Source organism: Phascolarctos cinereus, unplaced genomic scaffold (assembly GCF_003287225.1).
Source record: "Phascolarctos cinereus isolate Bilbo 61053 unplaced genomic scaffold, phaCin_HiC Scaffold_1;HRSCAF=81, whole genome shotgun sequence".
NCBI lineage: Eukaryota > Metazoa > Chordata > Mammalia > Diprotodontia > Phascolarctidae > Phascolarctos > Phascolarctos cinereus.
This window is the reverse complement of record NW_027555514.1, coordinates 98,284,175-98,300,622: the sequence shown is the minus strand read 5'-3', so window position 1 is coordinate 98,300,622 and position 16,448 is coordinate 98,284,175. Positions and strand designations below refer to the sequence as shown.

Genomic DNA, 16,448 nt, shown 5'->3' with positions numbered 1-16,448 from the left:
GAGCTGATTTCCTCATAGCAGACAAAGGAGGGTAGTGGGGTACATAAGAAAAGACCAGAATACTGAATGACATATGAAATTCTGAATACTCTAAAAGTCCACATACCTCTCCCGCTCTCCTTCAGTGACATGATACAATTGGTTAGCACCTCCATCAGCACAGGCTTTTAGAAGAGCTTAAAATAAAGAAAACATATTAATTCAACAGTGGATCACTGAAAATAACATGCATTAAAATACATATACAAACACATATTCCCCAACTACCTTGGATAAAACTTCATCCAGCCACATGATCAAAGAAGAGCAATCACCATTTGCCGTTCTCTCTAGCTGATGCCCTAGGTTTTTGTTGTGGTTTGTTTTTTTTTTTCCCTCTTTATCAGAGGGTTGAAACTGATGATCTCGAAATTCCCTTCCTTTTCAAAAGATCATATCATATAGCGTTACCATTCAAATATGGTGGCAAAAAATATAAGAGAAAGGATCAAAAAGTGCTATTCTCTGAAACGAACCTAAAAATAATTCTTGACAATAGCAGACGGTAGAAGTCATCTCAGAAAATAATCAGCCTTGACAGGCAATTTGTAAATGTAGGCAATAAAATTTTGGTATGTCTCAAATCTCAAAGTGTCTGAGATGTCCTACCTAAAATCCTTTCTGAAAACTATGACTTAAAAGTGTAGACTATAAGGGCAGCTAGGTCGCACAGAGAATAAAGCACTGGCCCTGAAGTCTGGAGGACCTGAGTTCAAATACGGCTTCAGACCAAATACTTGACACTTACTAGTTGTGTGACCCTGGGCAAGTCACTTAACCCCAGTTGCCTAAAAATGAAAACAAAACAAAAAAAATGTAGACTATAAAATCAGGTTATATAGTCAAAACTCACTTATTTGGTATTTCCTCCACACTACATAGAATCTCCCTGATAAATGTACTGATACGGGTTGCTCATGCCTTGAATGTACTCTCTCATTATCTCTGCCTCTAAAAAGTCCTTGATGCCTTCCAGGGTCAGTTCAAGGGCCACCTCCTACATACCATCTATCTTGATCCCTCCTGGGATCACCACCTGCATCCCCCCCTCAAGTAGCTGACTTGCCTATCTGTATAAGTATTTTTCATTCTTCCCCTGTACATGTATAATGAGGTAAACTCCTTCAGGGCAGCCTTTACTTCATTTTCATCTCTGTAACCTCAGGGCCAGGCACATTAAAAAAAAAAACAGTATTGAATGAAAGAATGAAATGAATGGATGGTGAATGTACTCCTAAGGAAGCAATGCTGTTATTATGAAAGTTAAAGTTATTACGGCAGACAAAGACTGAAAAAAGAAATATTAGAAAGAGATGGATTTCCATGTTTATTTAATACTATCCATAACAGTATACCACCATACCTGCAGAGAGTATTTCTACCACAAGATACATGGACTCTATTATGACACAAGGAGAATTCAGACTCTAATCACCATCTGTGTAAAATACCTTACCTCACCATTCCTTAGAGTTAATAAAAATAATATTTACAGAGAATTGTAATGTTTACAAAATAAGTTAGAGCTATTTTTCATTTTGTCCTCACAACAAACAGATGAGGAAGCCAGAAGTGAAAAGGGTTAAGAGTGACTTGCCCAGGGTAACAAAGCTAGTGAGTTTCTAAGGGCAAATGTGAACTCAAACATTCTATCCCACTGCGCCACCTAACTCTCTCTATTCAGCTATTTTAAATAATGTGCTGATAACTAATTCAATTTCTCAAGTACCTGGATATGGTGAGAAGAAGTGGGGATAGGGATGGAAGGTAGAGGCGGGAGAAGCCAGGGAGAGCCCTGGAAAATAGATGTTTATTCCATTCACTGAATCTATGCATCAAAGTAAATTAACAAAGCAGCATCCTAAACTATGGAGTCTGGTTATTTTTCAGTCTGGCTAGTCTGTATCAGTATTTCAGAAGATGATAATCCCCTGGTGAAAGACAATTTAAAAAAATCAAGTTCCTGAACCTGTATCCGTGAAGACAAAATTTTGGGCTGTGGTGACTCCCCCCTCCCCCCGCCCTGCCCCGCAAGCACAGGTATCCAATTAGCCTCAGTCTAAAATACCCAAAGAGCTGACCACCCTCTAGCAATCTAATTACACGACTTATAATTTAGTTGAGCTAAGAAACTATTAGGGGACAATACAAAATAGCATACAATTAATTACATGTTAAACTGTGTATTACAGATTACAAGTGTTACCAGATTATCAGGCAGGGAAAGCAACTGGTAGTAGATATAGAAGGTAGGGCCTGAATTAGGCCTTGATGGCCTTGGACGGAAAGATAGAAGAAAGGATGAGGGCATTACAGGAGAAGGGAACGACATGAACCATGCAAGGCATGGGTGTATTCTTGAAGCAGGGGATATAACTACTTTGACTAGAGCAAAGAATACATATTGGGAAGGAAATAAGGTTAAATATGAGGCTAAGCAGGAGAACCATGTACAAAGAGAGTTTAAGGAAACTTTCCTACTGAAACAAGAGATTCTGGGCCTCATAAATCAAAACCATCCGTGAGGATGAGGATTCATTTGACCTCTCATATCCTCTTCTAAGTAACCTGGTATTTATCACTGGGAGAAAAAGGCAGAGGATCACCCTGGCTATGGAATCATCAAGTGCATAGACAGGGATTAGACCTATGATTTCATGTACAACACTTCATGACCCCACTTGGGGTTTTCTTGGCAAAAATGCTGGAGGGGAAATTTACCATTTCCATCTCTAGCTCATTTTATAGATGAGGCAACTGAGGGAAACAGGGTTAAGTGATTTTCCCAGGGTAAGGAAGATAATTAGTGTCTTAGACCAGATTTGAACTCCCAAGCCAGGCACTCCACAGGGCCCACCCAGCTGCTGAAACAGTAAGTGATATAGTTAATACCCACAAACTGTATGTGTCAGAGGTGGAGCAGGTCACTCTCTACCTACTATACTAAGAAATGTCTCCTCTGTAATAATTAAAATGGCTTAATGCTGCTACAACACAAACATGGTCAAGGAGTCAGTGTAACTGCATTTGAATCCAGGTTCTGCCACTTGTTAGCAGTGCAACCTTGGCCAAGTCACTTAACTTTAGTGAACCTCAGTGTCCACATGTATAAAATTGTAATGCAGAACATTATCTTACCATTTTAGGTAGTAGGGCCCTTTAAGGCATGGAAAGCAGAAATTACTGCTTAATCTTGCCCCAGACCTCTTTCCTCCTAAATCTAAACAATAGTGAAATGTACTCTTGCATACCTCAGCACAGCCCATACCCCCAACGCAAATGGATAAGAAAGCTTGCAATATAATTGCTTTAGATAATTATGTTTATACCAGAGACCAGGACACCAGGTCTGGTTTGTGTGATCTCTGACCTGTAATGATGGAGTGCTCAGGTGCTCCTGCTTGTACTTGTGCCCCAATTTCTCCCTAGTCTCAGAAACACTGTCTCTGACAACCACTCCCCAGCCCAAGGACACTGTGCCTAGCAGTTATTCATGCATGAGCCTCAGCATGACCTTTATCTCTCTCCCTGGTACAGCTACACAAAGCTGGGCTGCTCAGGCCCCAGCCCTCAGATCACATCTCTGGAAGCCTCACAATTCCTTAGTAAGTTCCTGTCTTGTGAGAAAGCTTTCCCTTGTTGCAGAGCATTCTCTCATCAAGACAGAGGGAGAGGGGTGTCCTTGGCCAGCCTAAGGACTCTTCCTCCTGCCTGACTCCAAAGATCCGTACCTCTGTCATCTCCCTCCCTGTCTGGTATACTCCCTGCACTTTCCCATCTATAGCCCCCAAAGACACCTGCACCTTTGGATTACCTCATCAGTGTTCCTGGCATTTCTTTCCCATGCTCTTTTCCATATAAACCCTAGCTCGACCCCTGATCGGGGCTGCTTGATTTGGACGTGCACACCCCTTGCAGCCCACGCTAATAAATCCACATTTTAAATTACGTCTGGGTTTCACTCGCTGATTTCTCGGTACAACAAAATGAGAGGGATTAGATTCCACAGATGGGGTTAGATTTAGAAGTCTGAGGGGCTCAGATTTCATTCATTTCTTGGACACAAAATATGACTTCTTAGGTACCTTACAGCTCTAAACCAATGATTCTTATTCACTTCCTATTTTATTCTCCTCAGGAATTTGGTTCAGATCTTTTCCTCTCTTCTCACGCAACATCCAACACTGACAAGAGACAAACTTAGAATTTTACTTCACTGGGATTAAGCACATCCATGAGTTCCTGCAACTCCCTTCTACTTTCCAACCTTTCTCAGGATCGTCCATTATTCTCTCTTCTTTCTTTTGCATAACTTAGTAGATATCTATTGCTTGATAAAATCAATTTCTACTTCTCATCTCTCCCTGCTTCATTCTGGACCTGGTTCTGGAAATCATCCACTTTCTTTCTCATATCTCTAATCAATTTCCACTGGTTTCTGCATATGTACCAATAAAAACACCTATCACACGTCTCAAAAAGAACTGGTCCTTTTAGCCCATCCAGCTGCCATCTTCCTTACCTGATTCTTTTCACTCACAAACTTCTTGAAAAAGTTATACAACTCACACTTTTTTTTGTAGCAAAGGATTGGAAACAAAGTAGTTGCTCATCAGTTGGGGCATGACCAAACAACTTGCGGCGTATGAATGAAATGGGATGTTATTGAGCAATAAAAAATGATGAGTGATATTCAGAGAAAGCTTGGGAAATTTGTATGAAATGATTCAGCTGAAATAAACAGAAAGAAGACAATTTATATAAAGAATAAAGCAAAAGAAATGAAAGCAACTTTGAGAGACTGAAGAACTCTGTTGACCAATAATGACTTCACAAGATTCATATTCTGTGGGGGAAAAAATAAGAACCACAATTATTTTGCTCCATCTTGACTGATGAATAATGGTGAAATGCCCCAACCCCTGACAACCTAATATTAGAAAGTCTCCAAAGGCTTTGTAAGGACATAGTAAAGTGGACAGTCTCATCCACTGCTGCGAAAACGATTTTGCTGTTCTAGGATAAGAGACTCTGTAGCTTTGTCTAAAAGGTCTATTTTCACAATTCTGAAAGAACTTAGGCTTTTCCCCTTGTCTCATGCCTTTCAACAAGGGACGTTTTCTCACTCTGATAATAAATCATGTAACTCACATTCCAAATACTCCTCTTTCTCCCCATTGTTGTCTACACCTCCCTCTCTTGGGAAATGCTTTACTTCTCTAGCCTAAATTGCAGCAGAATGATGCTGATTGGCTGTGTAATCTAAACAACCCGAAAGGTTATACAAACCTGAATGCCAGGAATATGAATTTGCTAGCAATGACAGTAGATTCCTTAGCTCACTAATCAATCTCTTTACTTTCACACTGTTCCCTTATCCTTGACGCACAGTCACCCAATGGCAGTTATGCCTCTCCAAAAACGTGAAGAGAATTCCCTGATACTTCTTGCCTCTCAGTAGAGAGGAAATGGTCTAGAAGAAGCTAGGCATCACAGCGATTAGAGCATTAGTCTGAATTACCAGAATTCAAATCTACCCTAGGTCATTTAATAGTTATTATGACCCCAGGGCAAATCAATATAACTTTGTCTGCCTCAGTTTTCTCAATGTTTAAAAGGGGATAATAATAACCCCTACCCAGAGATTTGTCTTGAGGATCAAATGAAATAATATTTGTAAGGCACTGTACTCAGTGCCAGGGACATAGTAAGTAGGTGCTAAATAAATACTTGTTTTCTTCTCCACACACATCCTCCCCCTAGCTCAGAACAAAGCTCAATAATCAATAGTATAAAACAAACATAAACAGGACCAAATAATCCAAACATAAGAATCCTCGTGGTGGCATATTAACTTAGTTTTAAAGTGTAATATTATTTGTTTTATTATATTTGTATTTATTTTGTTAAATGCTACCCCATTACATTTTAATCTTGTCCCCTCCGCACTCTGCAATGTTCGGCCACAGATAGCTGCAGGGGTTTTGACACCTCTGTTCTATGTGTTCTCTCCCATCTTATCAGTCCTCTCCCATGGGTTCACAAACACCTGAGGTATCCTTCACAAGCTTGAACACCTCAAATGAAAGGGCTGGACTAGGTTTCCTGTGAGATCTTCTTCAGCTCTAAGGATAGGATATGATGCTCTGATTTACAATGGTTGAAATAGCCTATTTATTCTCCTGTTAGAAGAAATGACCAAAGTAAATAAAGACCCTTTGGTTTTTATGAATGAGGTATTCTAAGTTCATGGCCTCTCACCATGTCATAGCTTAATCAGAATCAATGCCCTAGGAATCAGGAGCCCATATCCCAACTCTGCCACTAACAAGTCGCCATAAGCAAATCGCTTCAGCTCACTGTGCCTCCATTTCTGCACTTTGAAAAAGTAGTATTTGGGCTTATGCTCTAACCTCTAATGATTCTAGTTCGGAGAATTATAGATTAATAGCTGGAACGGACATTCTAGTCTCTTCAAGTCCAAAGTTCTCATTTTATAGATAAGGACAATGAGGCATAGAAGAGTCTAGTAAATTGCCAGGTATCACACAGCTAGTAAGTTTCTGAGATGGGATTTAAACACAGAACGTTCTGGTTCCAAGTCCATCTCCCTGTCCACTCCTCCACCTGGCTCACCTTTTAGCAATACACAGGAGGGAGTGTTTCTTTGTTTGTTGTTAAGAGATACACAGGATTTTAATTAATAAATGAGCAACTAGTCTATGTCCCAGCGCATCCTGATTAGTCTCTCAGGGAGTATCAGTTAAGCTTGAGCTACTCATAATACAAAAGCTGATCCATAAAAGGTCTCCTGTCAAGTCAGCTTAACTCCCCAGGGTTAAGTTAACTTCCCTTGTGCATAAAACATTCAAACCATGATAATCAAACCACAAACAACTGTGGTTTCTTTATGGGCAGTTTGTTGGCTTCAAAACTCTGCCATACCTGGATAATAAATTAAAGGCAAGTTTCCTGATGATAAACTCTGCCATGCTGTCTTTACTAGCTCTGCCAACTGCATGACATAAGTAATATGCATCTGCCTAAGCCACCTTCAAGACATGTCCATGGTGAGCAGCAGTTGGTGATAGAGAACTGGATCCAGCACATATGTATCCCGAGGCTGAGGCAAAGGCCAAAGGTGTTCTGTGTGTGTGTGTGCGTGTACATCTGTTCCCTTTGTGTTTCTTTTTTGTTACAGTGGTTAAATTAAGGTTAGGTGACAATTGGGGCGCTTTTTGGGGCTTCTACTACTACTTCTCAGAAGGAATATGTTCACTCTTTTTAGTGGAATGAAAATTAAGTGTAGAACTTCCAGCTGCATCTAAAAAAGGCTTAAGATAATTGTAAAACAAAAACACCTTAACGGCTGACTCTCAAAAAAAAAAAGTAACTGGAGCCCCTAGAATGAGTTGACAACTTCTACATTTCTAAGACAGTTTGAAAAAAAAAAACCCATTTCCACATGCTAGAAGCTTCCAGTAGCAAAGAAAAATTACAATATTTAAATATGATCAAATGCCACTATATATAATATAAATTGTATTATATAATGTATATATATGATATATATAAATGTATAATTACATATCATATATAAATACATAATGCCATTAAAAATAACGGCACATATTGATTGGTCTGTCTCCAGATTCCAAAATCAAAGAGCTCAAGAACATCAAAAGCTGAAATGCACAGAAAAATTTTGTACCTAAAATGCTACGCCGAATACCTGATCTGAGAATCATCCAGGTCTGTGTCAGCAGTGTGTTAGATATATAGCTGATAAGAAAAGCAGCTCTATTATAAAAAATACGTTAAGTCTCAAAAAAGCATGTGTTAGGTATAATGTAAATAGCCTTTAATTGTGAACTAGCCCCCAAGAAACAAATGGTGACACTGTACAACAGGATTAGAAACAGTCTGACACATTGGGTGTCCACCACAGCTGCCACTTAGTAACACTCTATACAAACCAGTAGTGAGAAAAAGTCTGATGCTGGTGATCTGAACAGTCCAATTCCACACACCACCAGCCCCAATCCTCTACAAAAAGATATATTACAAGGCTGAAATTCTACATAATTTTAAAGCTAAGATGCTCTACCTGGGGCCATTCCTACCATATCTAAGATTCTTTCTTTAACTATATTTTTGTGTGAATTGGAATATCTCCTTTTGAGTCAAAGCCTGTATGTTCTTTATATTCCTAAAAGAGCACAGATATTCCCACTAATCTGTGGTCATCTTTACCAAGAACTGGAAGACGGGGATGATAAGAGGGCCCAAGGTATTAATTTGACCTAGTTTGAAAGCATATTAACCAAGTTCTTATATGGGTGGCTCTGAGGTTTCCCCTAGGGATAAACACCAACCCTATAAAACTGCTTGCTAAAAAAATAAGGACCAAGACCATCAATCATTGACAAGCATTTATTAAGTGCCTATGGTATTATGTTAAGTATGCTAGGTGATGAATAGGATATGTTTAGATAAGCTAACAATCTAATACTGAGGTAAGATAAACACACGTAAAATACTGCATCGTAGGTATGAGTCATGCTATATGAATGCTAAAGAGTTGTGAGGCATAGGGGGTCTGAAGAGAAAGGTCATTATCTAAACTAAGGATCTCGGAATGATCCTCATATAATTATGGAAGAAGTGACCTTTGAGTGGGGTTTTGGAGTATGAGTGAGATATAAATAATTGTAGAGAGGGAGGGAGGAAATTCCAGGCACAGTGAATAACATGAGCAAATGAAAAGAGGTAGGAAAGTATATGGAACGTTTTGGGGACAGAGATAAATTTTATTCGGTACGTGAAGCAGAGTAGCTTGAAAGATTATGGTGGAGTCAAATTATGCAGGCTTCCATTTGCACACTGTATTCCAGCTCGCAAACAAACTTTTAGTGATGAGCACAAGAATACCAGGAGTTCAGCAAGATTGGCTTCATCCTCAATTTGGGAATGAGGAAGCTAAGCCTCAAAGAAGTAAAGGGAATTGTTCACACTATTAATTAGTGGTACAGCTAGGAGTAATACACAGGTCATCTGTTTATTACTAAGCAATTGTTTTTTTCCAGGAAACTGTGCCAACAAAAGGCAATTATCTAAGATAATAAATTTTAGAAAAAGTGCAGAGTTGTATTGAGGAAGGCTCACTGTGAGCCCTATATTGGTGAAATCAAAGATATCATCAAAATACATAGATTCCAAGCCTGGATATTACAGATCATAGTCATTTCTTCTAAGGTGCTATTATTATCAAAATTCAGTTTAAATAGATACACATTCCAGACAGTCTACCAAGAAAATTAAACACATTAACATTTTTAACTTGTCCTTTAAAGAAAAAAAAGTCACAAAGGACTTGAAACAGTCATTATGAAACATCATTTTTGCTCATTCTATCCAAAGCTGCTTATAAAAACATATTGGACATAGTGGTGGAGTAGAAGTCATGAAGACCTGAGTTCAAATCCTACTCCTGATACTTACTAGATATGTGACCACAGTTTCCTCATCTGAAAAAAAAAATATGGCTACCTCACAAGGTCAATAGGCCCAAAATGAAAAAAAAAAGGGCACTTACATCAACTTACAAACATCAGCAGTAACTATTATGAAACAAAACAGAGGAAGATGACATCATAAAACATACTGAATAGGGTGGATTAGTATGCTTGTGGGATTCTAGTGTTCTGAACCTCAACATGAAGTCTTGTGCTAAAAATAATTTTGAATTTTTTTTTAAAAAAGACAGCATAAAATATTGGTTTTCCCTCTATTAAATTACACTGAAATTGGGGAGAGGAAATGTGTTTACCAATTTCAAATCCTTTATGTGTATAACCACACAGGAATTTAAAAACTAAAGTCTGTCAAGCAAATAGTCTCCAAAATGTTATGTGGGATATAGCAAGAATGGTGGTTTTTTAAGGACTATTAAATTTTGAAAAATGACCACTGTGCATGCAGCATAAAAAGGTCGGCGGCATACCTAATTTTAAAAATGAATAAAATACTTTGCTGGTCATGGAACTGAGCACAATGGCAGGGACTATAGCAAAGGCTACTTTCATGCTGAATTCTTAGATTTTTTTGGTTATACTTTCATGCATCAGCCTCAAGGATCCATTCACTCTGTCATCATTTCAACTGCCCCAGGCTCTAATGAATAGCAGTTATAACAACTGCTATCCTTCTTAATGTAAAATTTTCATTGGCTTCTAAAGTAAAAATCTTGCACACTTGTCAAAATGATGTAACTTCCATAGTCAAACAGTCATTTCATACATATCATGTTGATAAACAGCAACAAGATAAACAGCAAAAACAGATTTTAAAAATGGAGATATTACCATACCTTTCAGTGTCAGGGAGGAACGTATTGAAGATAGCCTTAGTGACCCGAAAATGCGGTAAGACCTCAATAGTGCTGCCAATTAATGATCAGCTTTCATCCTCTGCTACAGTCAGTTACAATCTCACTCACATTGTAGGGTGACATTTGGCAAGACTAGTTTTACTTTTTGAGGCATATAAACCAACTAGCTTCTACTGTTATTATAGATATTGAACAGAGGGGAATAAAAGCTTCCATGAAACATTTCCTAGGCTCTCTCAAAGGTATTTTTTTTTAATGTCACTTGCTTTTCATCCAAGAGTCATAGCCTGATGGTGTTTTTCCCTTTATTGTAAATGACAATACTGACGAAGGCAGGAAAGTCAGGAGATTAAGAAGCCTAACAAACAGGAATGTGTAGACCATATAAAACTCATATCAGTGGATCAAGCAATCCAGCCGCTCAATTAGCAGTAACAACTAACTCATTGCAGCCAACCGATTTCATCACTGATGCTGTAGTGAGGTCTAAAATATGATAATCCTAACTATTCTTGACTTAAGGGAATTTCTGAGAGTCTCAAATGACTGGCAGCTTATGGACTGTTCATACTGATGCTCCCTGGACACTTCTCTGTGGAACATCACACTAATGGCATATAGGGGAGAGGAAGGCAGTGACTACATTTATAGGAAAGGGTGACAATCTGTTTGCTAGCCTTTATTTTAGTGTGAAATCTGGATTGTTATTTCAAGGAGAGTGAAAACTAATTATGAACATAATTATCTTTGGAACTCCATCTCCATCTGGTTCTGAACAATTGAAAGTTAGCCATTATATGCATTTATCTGACCTTAAACTGTTAATAATTAAAATTCCTTCATAAAATGCCTTTAAATTCAACATTGCCATCTGCCATGCATCTCCTCTATCCCCCATCAACAAACATATGTGAGTACTGAGAAGGCCGATTCAAAAATCTAAATGATAAGTAAATAGCACGCCTCAAGTCACTGCCATCTTTTGCTAAACAATTAACTTCCCCAAAAAAGTAAAAAATTGTTAAATGTGTTAAGTATAATCAATTCATCAATATGCTTTGATTAAAAGTCTACATTACAGGCATTTTGTTGGACATTGAGGTAAAGACAAAAGTCAAACAGATTCTATCTTCAAGGACCTTACATTCTATTTTGGGAAACAATACATAAATATAAAAGTATATAACAACATTAATACATTATATTTATAATAAAGGTAATAGAAGGGAGGGAGACACTAGCACTATACTGCTCAATCAAAAGTGCTGACTTTAGATGGACAGAAAGGAAATATCTCTCAAGGAAAGAAAACAAAAATCTAAAATATTGTGCTGGAACTGGGGTGTGACCATTACCTTGAGAACAGAAAGGATAAGGGATCGGACCTGTGATCCGAAAGACCTAGGTTCAAATCATACCTTAGACATTTAATAGCTGTATAACCATGAGCAAGTCATTTAAACGCTCTGATGCCATTTTACCTCATCTGTAAAATGAGCAAGTAGACTTGATGGCCTTGAAAGTTTGGTCCAGTTATAAATGCATAATCTCTTGCCCCTTACAATTCGATTTAATAAAAATTTATTTAAACAGCTACCATGTGCCAGATCAGCAGCTGGTGGCACAAAGAATAGAGTACTGTGCTTGGAATCACGAAGATCCATCCTCATGAGTTAAAATCCAGCCTCAGACACTTACAAGCCGTGTGACCCTGAGCAAGTCGCTCAACACTGTTTGCCTCAGTTTCCTTATCTGTAAAATAAGCTGTAGAAGGAAATGAGAAACCATTGTATTATCTTTCTCAAGAAAGCCACAAGTGGGATCATGAAGTCAGAAAAGACTGAACTGACTCAACAAATGTGCCAGATACCATGCCAAGCACTGGGGATATGAAAAAACAAAAATAAAAAAGGCAAAAGATAGCCCTTGCCCCCAAGCTGTTTACACACTGTAAATCCTCAACATATTCTCATGATAGTGCTTTTAAATCTCACAGAAACTGCCATAGAATGGATGACAAGGAAAAATGAGTGTAAAATGTACCCAATTAAATAAAAATAGGAACACAAGACAAATTCAGAGGGCAGCTTTGCCCACCTTGGGAATTAAGGCTTATTAAGATCACTCGATGGTAGATATCTCTGTTGAGTCCATTCCTGGCCCAAGTCTTTTTGCCCTGGCTCCTGATGAACTCACTATTTCTCCTTCTAGCTCCAGATCATTGCTGTTATTGGTCCAAGTCAAGATTCTCTTCCCAAATATACAAGAAGCAATATATCACCTGGTCTCCAGTCTCCATTGCCAGTCTAGGCTTACCTCACAGCTGAGCTCCTTTGGCTATCTAAGCACTGTGCCTCTTCTGGCTGGCCTTCTGTTTACTTATTTGCAATCTACCCTTACCAAGTAAGCTATTGTCAGTTAGCACACATAGCCAGGCATCAGCATAGGTGATCACACATTCTAGTACAGCATAATTATAATCATAAAAACCACATTGCTTTACAAACTATAGAGGGCTTTGTAGCACTTTCACATAAATATTTAAATTTACAATCCTGTGAGTCAGAGCAAGAGTTATTAATCTCATTTTATTTTATGGCTTTTTTGTTTTGTTTTTTGCTTTTTAGTGAGGTGATCGGGGTTAAATGACTTGCCCAAGGTCACACAGCTAGTAAGTGTTAAATGTCTAGGGCTGGATTTGAACTCAAGTCCTCCTGATTTCAAGGCCAGAGCTCTATTTACTGCATGACCTAGCTGCCCCCAAAAGTTTACTTTTTTTTATTTTTATTTTTAAGGCAATTGGGGTTAAGTGACTTGCCCAGGGTCACATAGCTAATAAGTGTCAAGTGTTTGGTCTGAGGCCGGATTTGTACTCAGTCCTCCTGATTTCAGGGCTGGTGCTCTATCCACTGAGCGCCTAGCTGCCCCTGTTATCCCCATTTTAAAGATAATGAAATCAGACTTTGGAGAGGGAAAGTAACTTGCCCATGGTCACATTTAGTTCAAAACCGGTAGAGAAAGAAATGGAATCTGAGTCCGTAGCTCTATCCAACATACATGTTGCTCCAAACCTCAAAACAGGGAATCACTGAGAGTCATATTTGACCAAATCAGAATCACTGAAATACGCCTGAAATAGGTTTTTTTCCAACTAATGCGCCCCTGGGTGCCTTCCTGGGTAAGTTGAGGCTGACAGATCTCTACTTAAATTCTGCTTTCAAAAGTCTGCCAAAGTAGGCTAACTTTAAATAGCTTGTTTCATTATTACATATAAAATTAAATTAACCCACACACCTTTCAAGAACACTTCCATTACCAAGACAAGATATCCCTGTGCCTTTATTCTTATTTCATTCCAGAAAGTGGATTGTCCATCTTGAGTAAGTTTTTCTAAATCAATCTGGCTCACCTCTCACATTCAGTGAAGTCTTGTGGAGGCTCTTTTCTCATTATTTCTCACATCTGTCCTGTCTCTCAGTCCCCATTACCACCACACTAGCAGAAATCTTTGTTACCATTCACCTGTATGTTGCTTCCAAAACTGGCCTCCCCACTACATTCTTTCCCACTGTAATTTATCATTTACACTGTTGGACTGAATTTCACAAATGCATACCTCTTTCCATGCCACTCTGCTTTCAATAGCTAACTATTTCCACTAAGTTAAATTCAAACTCCTCAAGCAAGATTAAAGTCCTGCAAGTAGGTACAAGTTTTCTAGGCTTATCTAATAGCAACCTCTACTATATATATTCCCTGTTCTGGGGAACAACTTTACCACAAACACCATAGATGAATTATACTATTTTCATGTGCGTGCTCTTATTCACAGGAGAGAATCTTCTACTTGTAATGGTCCTGTCCAACCACTGTCACTTTATAGGTTTATGTTTTCAGGTCAAGAGACTGTTTTAAGGCTACCAAGATAGCCAGTCACCAAGAATGTATTGAATATAGTTCCATGATCAGAATAGACAAGCTTCCCACTGATGACATAGAAATTAACATGCTTTCTTTGCATTGTTTTTAAACTATAAATAGAGCTATTATAATACCTAAGCAGAAATAGTAAATATTTTGCTCTCTAGCATATTAAAAAGATACATCACTTGAAAAAATATTTAAGGAAATAAACACATGGGTACAATATGTGGTTTTTACACTAATCCTTAAATACTTTCAATTATTCCTTCTCTATCATTTTCTATAAGGTTAAGTAGAAGATTTACTTCTAATTTACCTTGAACAGTTGGTACTTCCAGCCAGCAGTACTCAAGGGAGAGTCTCATACTGCAGGGATTCAGAATAGCTTAATATCAAAAGACTTCACAAATTTAGTTTCAGCTTTTTTATCATTCCAGGACCTAGCTCGCTGTATACCAGTTTATGGCTACAGTAGTTTCCCCCGAAATTTTAGTTCTGTTCTTAGCTGGGCTTCTTTTTTATATACTTTCTAGCTATGTAATCTTTGGAACAAATCACTAGACTTTCCTGTGCCTCATTGTCCTCTTCTGTAAAATGACCTAATGGGATGATGTAAAGATGATGATAATGGATGATGAAACCTCATCGTGATCTTTTTATACTCCCCTCAATCATAGTGGGTTTTTGAAAATGTTCCTCTCAGTAGAGGAAGCTATCTTCTACTTTTTCGATAAAATAGATTATGCCCCATGAGCTCCTTCTTTTCTACTATACAACACAAAATTCCACTATGTTGTCCCCCATTTCTTGACTCCAGTCTTTGAGAAAGAGGTGGCTCTTCCAAGTCAAGATCAACATTTTACTTAAGCTATTCATCTTCTCCCCTACTATCTCCAGCAGAAAACTGCTTGATTTTTATTTTCTGTCTCTCATTTGCAGACTACAGAAGGGGTGGGGAACCTGCAGCCCTTAAGTGCAGCCCATTGACTGAATCCAAACATCACAGAACAAATCCCCTAAATAAAAATACACATATATGTGCCTGTTTGTGTCTGTGTACACACACACACACACACACACACACACACACACACACAGATAGATACATTTTCAATTCAATATAATTGGTTTTCTTCATAATCCCATATATTTTATTATTCTGAAAAGGGATCTATAAACTATGATAGATCACCAAATAGGCCCATGGCACACAAAAAAGTTAAGAACTCTAGTTCCAAAAGACAGTACTAGGTTGGGTGGTGATTGCAAATGAGGGAACCAAAGTCAGAACATGAAAGTGAGTTTACGTTTATGTCAAGAGGAAGAGCTGAGCTCTGTTGGTACAAACAGAAATCCCATTGCAGAAAAAAGTAAAGGCATAGGCAGGAAAGCAGTATCAATTCATAAAAGGTCCTTGCTCATATTCTCAGTTGAAAGTTAGAGAATGGTAGAGAAAGCAGGGCAGTATTGCTACATTGCATAATTTTTCTGTCAAACATATGGTTTCCTAAGCCATGATTTCTTATATTATCAAGATAGCAGGATTTTTTTCTACTGGGACCAAGGGTGTTCTTGGAATTCAAGAATCAATGTTATGGAAGACAGGGAGTACAGCTTACAGTCATGAACTTCTGCATGTGATGCCAGGAAGACCTCTTGACTCTGTGACAGTCAAGTCCAGCTTCACTGATTACTGCCCAAGGCCAGCAATGTCAATCTCAAAAGAAAGATGAGGGGGGCACTACATCATACACAAAGATCCTTGTGGGCCACATATTGACCCAGAAAACCACAAATTAACATTATCTATGTTCTGTTGTATTTCTATTTATTTTGTTAAATATTTCCCAATCACATTTTTAATCTGGTTTGGATGGGGATCCCAGAGAATATTGGGGACTGGCTGTTTGATAGTGCTGCTCTAGGCAACTCTCCAATACTTACAGAAAGTTACAGAAAAGATGTTAACCTAGATTTATAGAGGGAGTTCCAATGAAATCAGAAGTTCACTCCCTTGCCTTATCTGAATACCCAAGGAAAAGTTCAAGCTTTGGTTATGTGTCCTCAGTTACTGAATTTTGGCATTCACTGGACA

At 38.3% G+C, this 16,448-nt stretch overlaps 1 protein-coding gene across 4 annotated transcripts in view; it reads right to left on the bottom strand.

The window, feature by feature from the left end:
- Positions 1-16,448, bottom strand: part of TPK1 (thiamin pyrophosphokinase 1) — a 475,657-nt gene that overhangs the window by 297,994 nt on the left and 161,215 nt on the right. For all 4 annotated transcript variants that reach the window (XM_020998083.2, XM_020998084.2, XM_020998085.2 and 1 more), the window contains one exon: positions 107-176. In XM_020998083.2, the coding sequence (XP_020853742.1) occupies positions 107-176 (70 nt within the window). The remainder of the gene's footprint in view (positions 1-106; positions 177-16,448) is intronic.